Genomic DNA, 12,870 nt, shown 5'->3' on the forward strand with positions numbered 1-12,870 from the left:
ATTTATTTTACTCTCATTGCATGCATGGCCAACACAGTAATCGGAAGTGTGTGGTATCTCAACAATGATGCCTGGTTCCATATGAAAGAGAATATAGTTATTTTCAGTGATTTGGAGGAAAAGGATCTCCATATGCACATCGAGATAAGGGATGATGGAAGGTAAAGCATGACTAGGATTGGTACAATTGTCTTTTAAAGGGAGGTAAGCTCTCCTCTCAGGCTCAAGGATGTGATGTTTGTTCCGGGTCTAAAGAATAATCTTGTCTCCATTGTAATTTTGGAATACCATGGTTACGTTGTGATATTTAGCAAAGGAAAGGAATTCATGAGACACATAGCCACAAGATAGGTTAAGTAGGTTGACGTTCTTGTGAATAACCTCTACAAGCTAGATGTGGAGGATTGTGCTACATTGAGCACAAAAGCATAGAAGTTGTAGAGTCACGGTGTCGACGAAATTTGGCATAAAATACTTGTCCATTTGTATCATGGTACTATGAAGATCATGCAACAAATTACCATAGACCTCCCCGATGGAGCACTAAAGCAATAGGACATGCACAAGGTGTACCTTAGGGAAGTATACTAAAGCCAATTTCCATTACTCGGACAATAAAGCACATGTAGTGCTTGAAGGATCGACTTTGATGTCTGTGGGTCTTTATCAATAGCCTCCACTTGCAAGCACAAATATGTTGTCATATTTGTTGATGACTATCCATGGAAGTGTTGGATCTTATTCATATGGAAGAAGGATGATACATTCTCCAAGTTCTTAGAGTTCAAGGCACTGGTGGCGAAAGAAACATGCAATAAGGGGAAGGCTCTCATGAGTGATAATGGAGATAAGTACGTGTCAAATGAGCTTAAACATTTTTGTGAAAAATAATTCATTCATCGAGAGTTGATAACACCCCACAAGCCACAATAGAATGGGTTGGATGAGAGGACAAACCGAAGCATTGTGGGAGATGCATAAGCAATATCGCATGACCAAAGCCTACCTCTACACTTGTGGGATCAAGGATGCAACACAATGGTATATTTGTAGAACATGAGTCATCATCGGATTCTTGGAATGATCAGATCAGAGGAGGCTTTCTCAAGGATGAAGCCATATGTGTCACATTTAAGGATCTTCGGAACAAGACTGTCTATTTCTGTTTCTCCAAAGAATCAAGGAAGAAACTAGAGGTGACAATAGAGTTGGGGGTATTTTTGGGTTACACAAAAACTCCCCATAACTACTATGCATATTTATGATCCCTCATAATAACATATGTGTGTTAGGATGTCAAATTTGATGAAGACAAAGTAATGTAGTGCTCCCTTGAGAAGGAGCTTCAGATCCCTCCAGAGGAGGAGCTTTTAGCTATAAGGAGAAGCTTCAAGATGTTGTGGAGTAGACACAAGTTGAGGAGTAGAGAGTGGAGACAACCACTCAAGTAGAACCATCCAGCAAAGGCAGGAAGAGAACCATAGAAGCTCAGATACTTGTGAAAGATGCGAGGGAGAATGTGGGTGCTACGTCAAATCAATGCAAGTAGAGAAAGCCACCATATCGGTACACTGGCTACATGGATCTCATGACTGAGGTAGTAGCAAATGAGGCATCGTATTTTGAGGAAGAGGTGGATAAACTTGTATGGGTTGATGCAATGGTGGAGGGGTATGAATCCATTATGAAGAACAATATTTGGGAAGTGGTCCCAAGACTAATAGACAAATTAGTTGTGGGTTCGAGATGGATCTTCAAGGTGAAGCAAGAAGTAGATGAAAGAATAGAAAATTAGAAGGCCATATTTGTGGCCAAGGGGTACTCTCAGGTATGGGGGATTGACTATGAGGAGAGCTTTGCTCCTGTAGCAAGGTACACTTCCATCAAATCAATCCTTGCTTTGGTTCCAAAGATCAGGTGGAAGTTCCATGAGATGGATGTGAAGCAACATTCCTCAATGGAGTTATTGAGGAGGAGGTGTATATCGAGCAACGAGAAGGATTAGAGACTTTTAAGTGAGAGTCTCATGTGTGCAAGCTCAAGCGAGCATTGTATGGTCTCAAACAAGCACCCTATGCTTGGTACACCAGGATCAATAGCTATCTCATAGACTTGTGCTTCACCAAAAGTGAAGCAGATGAAAACCTCTATCATACTTTTGTAGAAGGTAAATTGTTGCTTAATGTTTTATATGTTTATGACTTGATCTTAATTGGTGATGTGGATCTCATCAGATCTTGCAAGAATAACCTTGCAAGAGAGTTCAAGATGAAGGACATGGGTCTCATGCACTACTTCCTTGGATTGGAAGTATGTCAATGTGATGGGGAACTGTTTTCCTCTTAAGGAAATTATGCTAACGAGATACCTCATATGTTCTACATGGACAAGTACAAACACATGGAGACTCCTCTAGCAACTAACTAGAGGAAAGAGGATTCCACTTCAGGCGAGGAAGTGGATGCGATTGTTTACCAACAATTGGTGGGTTCACTCATATATGTTTTGAACACATAGCCAAACATGTCTTATCTAGTAAACCAGTTGAGTCAACCTATGGTTAGGCCAACCAAATTGTTTTCAAGGTCAAATAAACATCTTCTACACTACCTTAGAGGAACTACCCAGTTTGGACGTGGGCACAGATGAATAGAGGGAGTGAAGTTGTGTGGCTTCATCAATGTAGATTACATGGGAAGTCCATCGGACCATAATATTACATCAAGTGCAATTTTGAGTGTTGGCTCCATAGAGGTTTCTTGGTATAGCAAGAAGCAGATATCGATGACACTGAGTTCAACAAAAGCAAAATACATGGCTGCAAGTCAAGCAACATGTGAGTCGATGTAGATGAGAAAGACCCTTGTCGACTTGTTTGGTCAAATGATGGATCCCACTGTGATTTACTGTCATAATGAGAGTTGCATCAAACGCTATGAGAATCTCTTTTTTCACAGTTGATCCAAGCATATTGATATGTGATATCACCATCTATGAGATTGTGTGAAGAGGCGGATTATGTTGTTGCAGTACATTCCAACAAAGGAACAAGATGTTGATATTTTGACAAAGGCCTTGTCAAGAGGGAAGTTTGAGTTCCATATGTGAAATATATGGGTGGTTGATAATATCTTTATTGCTGAAAGAGAGCGTTGAAAATGTAGCATGAAAATATTAGTTTGACATTGGCTTGGTGAAACTAGAGAAATTTTACATTTCCACATCAACAGACAACTTGGATGATGTTAACTTGCGTGACATGGCTTTTGTCACTAGTTTACTTGGTAAATTCAAGTTGGAGGTGTTGAGGTTCAATTTGTATTATTGATTGCTAATTTGTAGCAATCTATTTTAGTTAATTTGAGTTATTGTCAGTTTAACTGGTTCTAATTGTCAGAAGAATTAGTGGAGGTCAAGTCGTAGAAGTGGAACTTCAACCAACCCAAACTAATTGTTGCATGTAGAGAATTCGAGTTACCCAGTTGAGATGGAGATTCCAAAGCAGTGTACTATTAGTTGTAGCATATTCCGATGTGTACAGGTGTTGCATGCAGTCAGAGGAATGACCAAAGGTAGTTGCGTAATTCCATGTAGTGAAATTACTAAAAAATAGGGGCACTTTCCCAAGGGAACAACACAAGGAAATAGGAGCTTGGAGGGCCTGAAAATTGCCTAAGTGTTGGCTCGAGTCAGTGATTCAGGTAAAGGGATATAGTATACACTTCCAAGGTGTCCCCAAACTTGAGCAAGCATATGAATTTCTTCTCTATTATCCGATTAATACAAAATAGATAGTAAGGGGTTTTGAGTAGTGGCTTTCCCCTAGATAAATTGAGGTGTATGCATGATATTTCCTTTTGCATGTTTATGATTATTGTTCTAGATGGTGAATTAACTTCTACAAATTAGTAGAGTAGCTTCAAGTCATGTGATTTAGAAAATTTAATGAGCAATATTAAATCTACACATTAATTTCTACATTACAGTACCTAACTAGTTATGGATTAGATTAGTTTCCTTGTAGTAGATAGTTAGGGGTTTCGAGCAGTTGCTTTCCCCTAGACAAATCTTTGTGTATGGGTGATGTTTTCTTTTGCATGTTTATGATTATTGTTCTAGATAGTGAATTAACTTCTACAAATTAGTAGAGTAGCTTCAAGTTGTGTGATTTAACAAATTTAATGAGCAGTATTGAATCTACACATTAATTTCTACATTACAGCACCTAAGTACTTATGAATTAGATTAATTTTTTTGTACTAAATGAATAGTAGAAACAAACATAACAGATTCTAAGTTATTATTAATAAATCTAAGGAAGTGAGATAAACCTAGTGTATGGCCACCTTGTACTTCAAGAATAGAATTCATAAATAATGAAATACTTAAACTAACAATCTAGAGAAAATAACCGTACAGTTTGAGAATCCTTTAATGAGGAGACAAGCATGATAATTCTCGAAGTCTTTGTTTCTATTTTTCGATGTTTAACATATATATATATATATTTGATAGAGACCATATTTTTGTTCTACGGCACCCCAGTTTCCAATTATTCATATGGTGCCTTACTAAACCTAAACTGAAAAATTAATTTTATATATAATTTTTCAGTTTAGGTTTAGTCAGGCACCACATAAATAAGTGGAAACTGGGGTTCCGTAGAACAAAAATATGGTCTTTATGAAAGTACTAGTATCTGTGAGTTCTAGGCTAGGGCCGACAAGGGTCAGCCAACTTAGAACAATCTTAGCCATTCAGAAAATTAACTGTAGAAATGAACCACGGTTGCCAAAATAAAACAATATAAACTGCTCTCTGTTATTATAAGTCACAACATGAAAGGAATTAAGAGAAACCTGAATAAAATACCAAAGACCGGACATAAATAATCATCCATATAACTGAAATCTTAAATAATGAAAGTAGAGAGGTAAAGATTACAGATAATTGTCATGCAACCACAGGAGCGTAGTAGAAAAGATTCAGAGCAATGCCTTCAACCCACATTATAAATATAACGAAAGAAAATAATGGTTCACGATAATAACCAGTTATGCATTAAATAATTTAACTCTCTATGGAGCTGACACAACAATATCCGCAACATCTATGTTGACATGCAAATATACAGATGAGGAAGGGTTTCAGAAAAAAAGAAACCATAATATAATTTTAAATAACAAGAGTCCTACAAATAAAATATTTGGCTGAGCCAAAATATATACAAGGCCGAAAGGCCACACCCGGAGTTTAACAGAAAATTAACAAATTCTAGCTGTCGAGCGACGAGATAGTCTCGTTAAATGTCTACACACATTCCATTTTTCCAGGGACCACAGGGCCTGTAAGATAACCCTATATTAATTGGGACAGAAACTAAATAACATTGATATACACCAAAAACCCGTGTTAGGGTTTGGTCGCCGACAAGGTACCTGTGACATTTGAAAAAACGGGAGGATTTATTAATAGGAACCTGGAATCCTTGATAAGGAAACGAAGCCCACTCTCCATGCGACATCCAGTCGGGTGAACGAACCTGAGAATGGAAAAGGGAATAGGGTTAGCAGAGAACCATCAACCAGAATTATCACAACATTATAGCAATGGTAATATAAACTGACTCGAACTATTACCAGTCGGAACATATTTATTCTTATAAGTCTAAAGATGATGCACGATAAACACATACACAGGAAGTTAAATGAACTGAGACTATGAAGAGGCACGGTTAGCCTTTAAACATTAAGGATTCAGATAATAATTATCATTAGCACAATTTGATTAAGTAAATGCGTAGATCATGGGTTACATATGCCTTCAAGTAATTATTTTTTTCATTTGGGGTATTTGAAGTGAGGGAATGTTACAGAAATCTAGTTGGAAATCAAAATGCGTCAGGTAATTAGTGTTAGCAAAACATCGTGCGAAAAAACACCACGTTTGGCTGCGTCTTTGCATCTAAGCCCTTAAAATCTCCTATGCAGGTCTGCTTATGAATACAAAGCTCGTTGTGCGACGGCCAAAATCTCAGGTTCTGCTTTCATCGAAAGGTCTACAACCAGAAATTTAAGAAACCATTGAGAAATACCTACAGGCGCTTCTCCTAGGCCGTTCTCTAATTCCATGGAATACTATACAAACAATATTACGACAAATACAACCAGGGTCTATGAAGTTTGGAAAGGAAAAAATGTAAGAGGCAAATATCAAGTTATATTTTAATTTTGTCATTGGTTTAAAACTGTAGTCTCAAACCTAACTAACCCGTAGTGGATAAGTTGCTTGGTCTGGGTGGACTTTGGTCCCACGAGTCAAGCGATAAATTTTGCAGACTCTTGAAATTAGGAGGTTGAGATTCCATATATATATATAGATATATGGAAAAATCAAATTGAGATTTAGGGAACGTATTTATTTTCTAATTTCTTGATATATGGTAGAAGATTGGCCCATTTTAAAATTTCATGTTATTACATATATGCTTATTTGGATGTTTAATGAAAATTTTAATTTTTTTTATTTAATTATTAATAATTATTAAATTAATCATATAAATTTAATTTTCATAGAATTTTTTTTTTAATTAAAAAAATTAAAATTTATAATAAAAATAATTATATCTTTTATATTTTTTTAATTTAATTTAAAAAAAATCATCTCTACATAAATATAAATATAAATTCTTATTCACTATTATTATTTTTATGGGTTATTATTACTTTGTTTTATTTTTCTTATTAAATATATATACATATATTGTAATTAACCATAATAATCATAATAATAATTGTAAAAAATATGTAATTTGATTATTTTTTATAATTAACTATATTTTTTTTATATATGTTACAATAATTAAATATATTATAAAGTAAGTTTCTTAGGTTTATAGACTTACCGATCATTTTATTTATAAAGGAAAAATACCAAGTAATCTTCAAGCAACTTTAAAAAAAAAGTTAAATTGATCCATTTAAAAATCAATTAATCTTCCCATCATATCAAAATAAATTACTAATAAGTTTTGATTCCAACTTTTTCATCAATTTTTTTTATAATTTTATTAGAAACGAAAGCATCATAATATTTAATTGCCGAGTTTCCATAATTAGAAATTGAAATAATCTTAAACTTTAATTGCTGAATGAAGGAAACAGAAAAATTGTTTGGCAGCTATATATCCATTACTGCCTTCAAAAATAAAATAATGCAACATTTCGTTCTCCCCAAAAGTCAAACTGGTGGCATAATTCCATCCAAAATGATAAAATTTCGCCTCCGTAGAGTACACCAGCAGGAGACAATCAAATCTAATGTAGTTCATAGGGATTGCCATTTATATGGGTCCACGTAGAAAAAGACATGAAGCTCACTGTCTCGACATATATGTTAATGATCCATTCACAAGTAATGATTATATAATATTATAATTTTTTAATTAGTTGCTGGATGACTTTTTTGGTTCTGGAATTAGCCTCTTTAAAAAAATTTGTTCTCGAATTAGTCTTTATAAAATTCTAGGCATATGTTTAGCCTAAATACTTATTTACAGCTATAATGTGTTAGAATAATTTTTTTTTAAATTCTCCTCATATATTTAATCTGAATGCTTGTTTACAACTATAATGTGTTACAGAGTGTTACTTTATTTGAATGCGTATTTATAGCTATAATGTGTTATAGAGTGTTACTGAATTCATGAAATCCAAAGTTATTATTTATATCACAAAAGTCAATCAAAATAATTCATAAATGCTTAGTTTTCTGGTTTGTCAAGCTGCAGACTAAAATTGTTTGTGTTCCGATGCAGAAATTTTGCCTTGGGGGAAGACTGATATTCGGTCCAGACGTGTGGTTATTCGTGCCCACCATGGTGCTTCTCACTCTTCCAACAGCTATATTCTGTATGTTAACATTCGAACATAATAGTTCAAATAATTCCAACAGCAACACCAAGTTTGAAATCTGCGTCATGGGGATTGGCGTTAGCCTCACAGTTATTGTGAGTACTTCATCTTAACCTCTAGTTCTCCCCTGCTTTCTCTTTTTTTTCCTGTCCTTACAGTTTACGAATTATGTCCATACCATGCTACTTCTAATGTTTTGAAAACAATTTGATGAGGTGTTGATCTTGGCTTTCAAAACGGCTGCAAGCGATCCCGGTATACTCCGTCGTAATTCGCGTTCACCAATACCTTGCAGTGATTCTGTTCCTAATAATGGTGAGGGAGATCAAAGGAAATCTCGCAGTCGAAGGGTTCCTAGAAAGAAAGTGTTTGTGAACGGGGTAGTAGTGAAGGTCAAGTACTGTAAAACTTGTATGTTCTATCGACCTCCTCGTTGCTCTCACTGTTCCACCTGCAACAACTGTGTAGAGGAATTCGATCATCATTGCCCATGGATTGGCCAATGTATTGGCAGGGTACGTCATTCTCAGTAAAGTTCGATGAAAAAAATTGCAGTATGATTGTTATGGTAAATTAAAAAATCAAATAATATGACAGTATGGTTGGTATCATATGCTGTTGTTCCTGGAAAAAAATGTGACGTGTGTGAAACACTCATACTTCACAGTTTTTTCATTAAGAAAAACCCTATGATTGATATGATATGAACTCAAACTGTGAAAATCTACATTCATAAAGTACGGTTAGTGTTAATACAATTTGTTTATGATTGATATTAATGCAATTTATATAGTATTAATGTCATTTGGTAAAAAAAGGTCTTACATCACACAATCACTTCACAGCTTTTCTCAAAGACAACGAACATATGATATGCATTGAAAGTATGAAACCTTAGAGTAACAAACTATATGATTAGGTATTAATGCAATCTATATATTTGCAGCGTAATTATCGCTGCTACCTCCTGTTTGTTCTCTCTGCCTCCGTGCTGTGCATATATATATTCGCTTTCTCCGTGATGTATATGAAGGAGGTGATTAAACGGAATGACATAAACATCTGGAAGGCTATAAAGAAAACACCCGAGTTAGCTGCACTTATACTGTACACATTTTCGGCTCTCTGGTTCGTTGGGGGACTGACAGTGTTCCATTCCTATCTCATCGCCATTAATCAGGTGCTCGCATTTATATTTTTATAGATTGAACATTTATATTCGTATAGATGGAACTTGATGTTATTATGTTTATCTTTGTGTTCGATATTGCTGAGCTGGTCCTTAATGAATTCATGGAATATTTCAGAATCTAACAGAGAGCATAGTCAAACAAATGACCTAGTTGCTGTGAATTGGATTCGAGGATATTTTCAAAATTTGCAATCCTTAGTTGGATTTTGGGATATTTTCAAACTTTGCAATTTAGATAGAGATGTTAGATAGGCTGAATTACTTTATTGAAGATATCTAGATCACAGACATTTTTATCTTAATTGTAAATTCTAAAAATATTTGATATTATTTAAATTGCAGACATCTTTATCTTAATTGTAAATTCTGGAAATACTCGATATCAATCAATTTTTTTTGTTTAATTTGCTCTCAATTCCTTAAATGACCTAGCTGTTATCAGTTGGATTCTGGCAATATCCCAGAATCTGCAATTTAGATAAAGCTGTTCACTTTTTTTTTTTGAATTTGAGCTCAATTCATTAAATGACATAGCCTTTGTCAATTAGATTTTAAAAATATCCCAGAATCTGCCATGTAAATAAAAATGTTCTATATACTGATTCCCAGAATCTGCAATTTAGATAAGGACGTTCACATTTTTTTTTAATTTGGTCTCAGTTCATTAAATCACGTAGCCGTTGTCAGTTAGATTCTCTGAATATCCCAGAATCTGCCCTCTAAATAAAAATGTTCTATATGCTGAACTTCCCTATTGCAGACATCTTTGTCCCCATTGTAAATTCAAAGAATATTCGATATGAATCCATTTTTCTTTGTTTAATTTGTTCTAGATTCATTGAATCTGTTTCCGAAAGGAACCTAATTTTTAATACATCTCTGCATTGCAGACTACATATGAGTATTGCCGCGAGATTTATGAGACTAAAATAAATCCCCACAATCAAGGAATACTGCGGAATTTCGAGGAATTTTTTTTCAGAAAAATCCCTTCTTCACAAACCGATTTTCGAGCTCCTGTGTCTTCTAACAATGAGCACGGCGCTTTTAGTGCAGATGCATTTCTTCCAACCGCCACGGAGGAATCCAGAGACTTAGAATTGGGCCAGAACCCGGAGTCTCGTCCTGCATTACATAAAGTCACAAGGGCGTAAGCAATATCTGTAATACTAATGTTGAAGATCTTATTCTGAAGATGAAGTCCAGTAGCCATGGACATGAATCACTGTGGCCTGTAGTCAAACACAATTCGGAAGAATAGAATGAAGTGGATAGAATAATTGACATAATTTTGTTTATGCAAAAATGGCATGCACCGTGTTGTCCAATTGTAAGGAGGAACAAACCTCCTCAATGTTTTTTTCGAGTTGAAACTAAGTTTTAGAACTAAAATCTCCCTGGTAGGATTTAATATATTTTTTCGTTGTGGTCGGGGAGATCATGACTATGATTTGGACATGGTTTAACGAAGTTTTATGGTTTAGTTCGGATTCTAGTTACAAGGTTTAATGGTGTTATGTATGGCAAATATAATATCTTATTATCTAGATAATGCACTAAACGATAGGCTGTATTTGTATTTTTCTTAATGGAAATTTTAAATCCTTGTGTTAATTTTTGTTTAAAAAGCGAACATTTAGTTTTTCTTTTAGTTTTATTTGAATGTAGGAATTTATCCTATATACACCAACACCAATTAGCTATTAAAAATATAAACAAATTAAAAGGTTAAAATTTATTTGAAAAATTAGTTTTTTAAGGTTTTTTAATTAAATTAATTAACTAAAAAATAAGTTGATTTTAATAGAATGCAGTATCGTCTATATAATATTTTAGAATATTTGTCATAATAAATATAAATTAAATTAAAATTGACATATTTATAAAGTAATTATATTTTTTTTTATATTTTTAATTTATTTAATTAATTAATTAAAAAACAATATCATGAAAAAATTAATATAACATGATGAAAAATTTTAAGCATAGATTTGAAAATAAAATTGAATAAAATTTTCAATTTTTTTTTAAATGGTATAAATGTTTAATTTCTATTTTTTTATTGATGATGATGATGATGATGATGATGATGATGATGATGATGGTGGTGGTGGTGGTGGTGGTGGTGGTGGTGGTGGTCTATCCCACGAATTATTGAGTTTGATTTAAGATTTTACTCCTATGCTCAAAAACCTTGGAGAGAAGCCTCCCGAGCTCACCATAATTTCGACAACGTAAAAGGCTAAGAAGGTAAGTATTGCAACAAAGATTTCGAAACTGAGGTCTAATGTGGTTGTACCCAGGGCACTCTAAAAGGAAGTGATTTTCATCCTCGTTGTTTGTATTCTCACAGAGATGGCCGAACATTTCTATCCATGGTTTTTTAGGAACTGCCCAACGACCCGTTTCACTATGGAGCTCATGAGAGTTCATTCTAATCTTGCCTATATTAATTTTCTTCTTTGAGCTAGTTAAGGGTTGATGACCTCCTTCTAATATCTTAAATTTCTTTTAGCTCCTAAATCTTTCTCACACCATAATTTTTCTTGGAACTTAAAAGTAACAATATTTTTAATGTTATTAATGTTTTGCAATGCAACATTCTCATCAATCTCCCAATGGTTTAACTAGGCCCTAGTGTCTTTATACCAACCTCGTTTGAGCCTTAGGTGGTTTTGGCTGGAATTTAAAGTTAGCTTACGAAGTCTATGGTCTCCTATGTTATTGAGTTTGTGCTTGTACGACAGAAGCCTAGTCATAGCTAGGCTCTCGAAAGAGGAAAGACCCACTTATATAATGAGAATAGGATAGGGTGTGTTGCTTTTAACTTCAGGTTAGTTATAAAACGCTTATTGATTTGCTCAATCTTTCTCCAGGATTCTCTAGAGATGCTACAACCCCAAACCTCACAACCATATAAGATAACGTGAGTGACTAAAGTTTCAAAGAGGAACTTCTTTCTATCCCACATTTTACAATTATTTTCAAGACCAAAATAAGCTTTCCATCCCCCATTAATCCTTTTCTCAATGCTATAGTTCGAATTGAGCTTGTGATGAATATCAATTCCTAGGTACTGGTTAAGAGCGTGTGTTTCCTCCTAAGAGGTCACAGGTTCAAAACTAGAGGGGGGTAGAGTATGTATGCCTTCGTAGACTTAGCAGTGAAATTGTTGCGTGGAGGTGGGTCTCTTGTCCCACAAACAAGGGGGTCTCATACACCAATTTGGTGTCTGGCTTTGCTGTGACCTTAAAAATAGATATTATTATTATTATTATTAGGAAGACACTTCCTCCAAGTTACTGTTGTCATACATAAAATTAGCCTAAGTGTCTTTCTTGGATTTGATAATCATAACTTTTGTTTTGTCAGTGTTAACAATCATACCCATGGTAGAGCAGAAATCCTTAAAAAGTATAAGTTACTTATCAAGATCAGATGGGCACCTTGAGAGAAGAACAATATCGTCAAAGTAGAAAAAAAGGATGATGAGATAATGATAATAAATTCTTTAGTTAGTAATTTTACAAATTTTAATATACAGAAATTTAAATCTAAAATCTTTAAACTTATTGTTTTATATAATAAAATTTAAAACTTATTATTTTATATAACTTTATTTTATATATGGATTTTACATAATTCTAGGAAAAAATATTAAAATGAAATAAAATTTTGAATACTTTGATAATAAATTAATCATATGAATATGAATATAATCATAAGTCATATAATTATAATATACTTTAAATATTTTTTACCTAT

General features: G+C 34.0%; 1 protein-coding gene across 1 annotated transcript; it reads left to right on the top strand.

The window, feature by feature from the left end:
* The first annotated feature begins 5,895 nt into the window (after window positions 1–5,895).
* LOC149193956 (putative protein S-acyltransferase 7) lies at window positions 5,896–10,259 on the top strand. The gene is made up of 5 exons (XM_089407488.1): window positions 5,896–5,904; window positions 7,817–8,008; window positions 8,129–8,428; window positions 8,860–9,093; window positions 9,996–10,259. The coding sequence occupies exons 1-5, from the start codon at window positions 5,896–5,898 to the stop codon at window positions 10,257–10,259; spliced, it is 999 nt and encodes a 332-aa protein (XP_089263614.1).
* The last annotated feature ends 2,611 nt before the right edge of the window (window positions 10,260–12,870 follow it).

This window comes from Pinus tabuliformis, chromosome 2_2 (assembly GCF_031772625.1).
Source record: "Pinus tabuliformis cultivar Carrire ecotype Pingquan chromosome 2_2, CPIR1, whole genome shotgun sequence".
NCBI classification, from domain to species: domain Eukaryota; kingdom Viridiplantae; phylum Streptophyta; class Pinopsida; order Pinales; family Pinaceae; genus Pinus; species Pinus tabuliformis.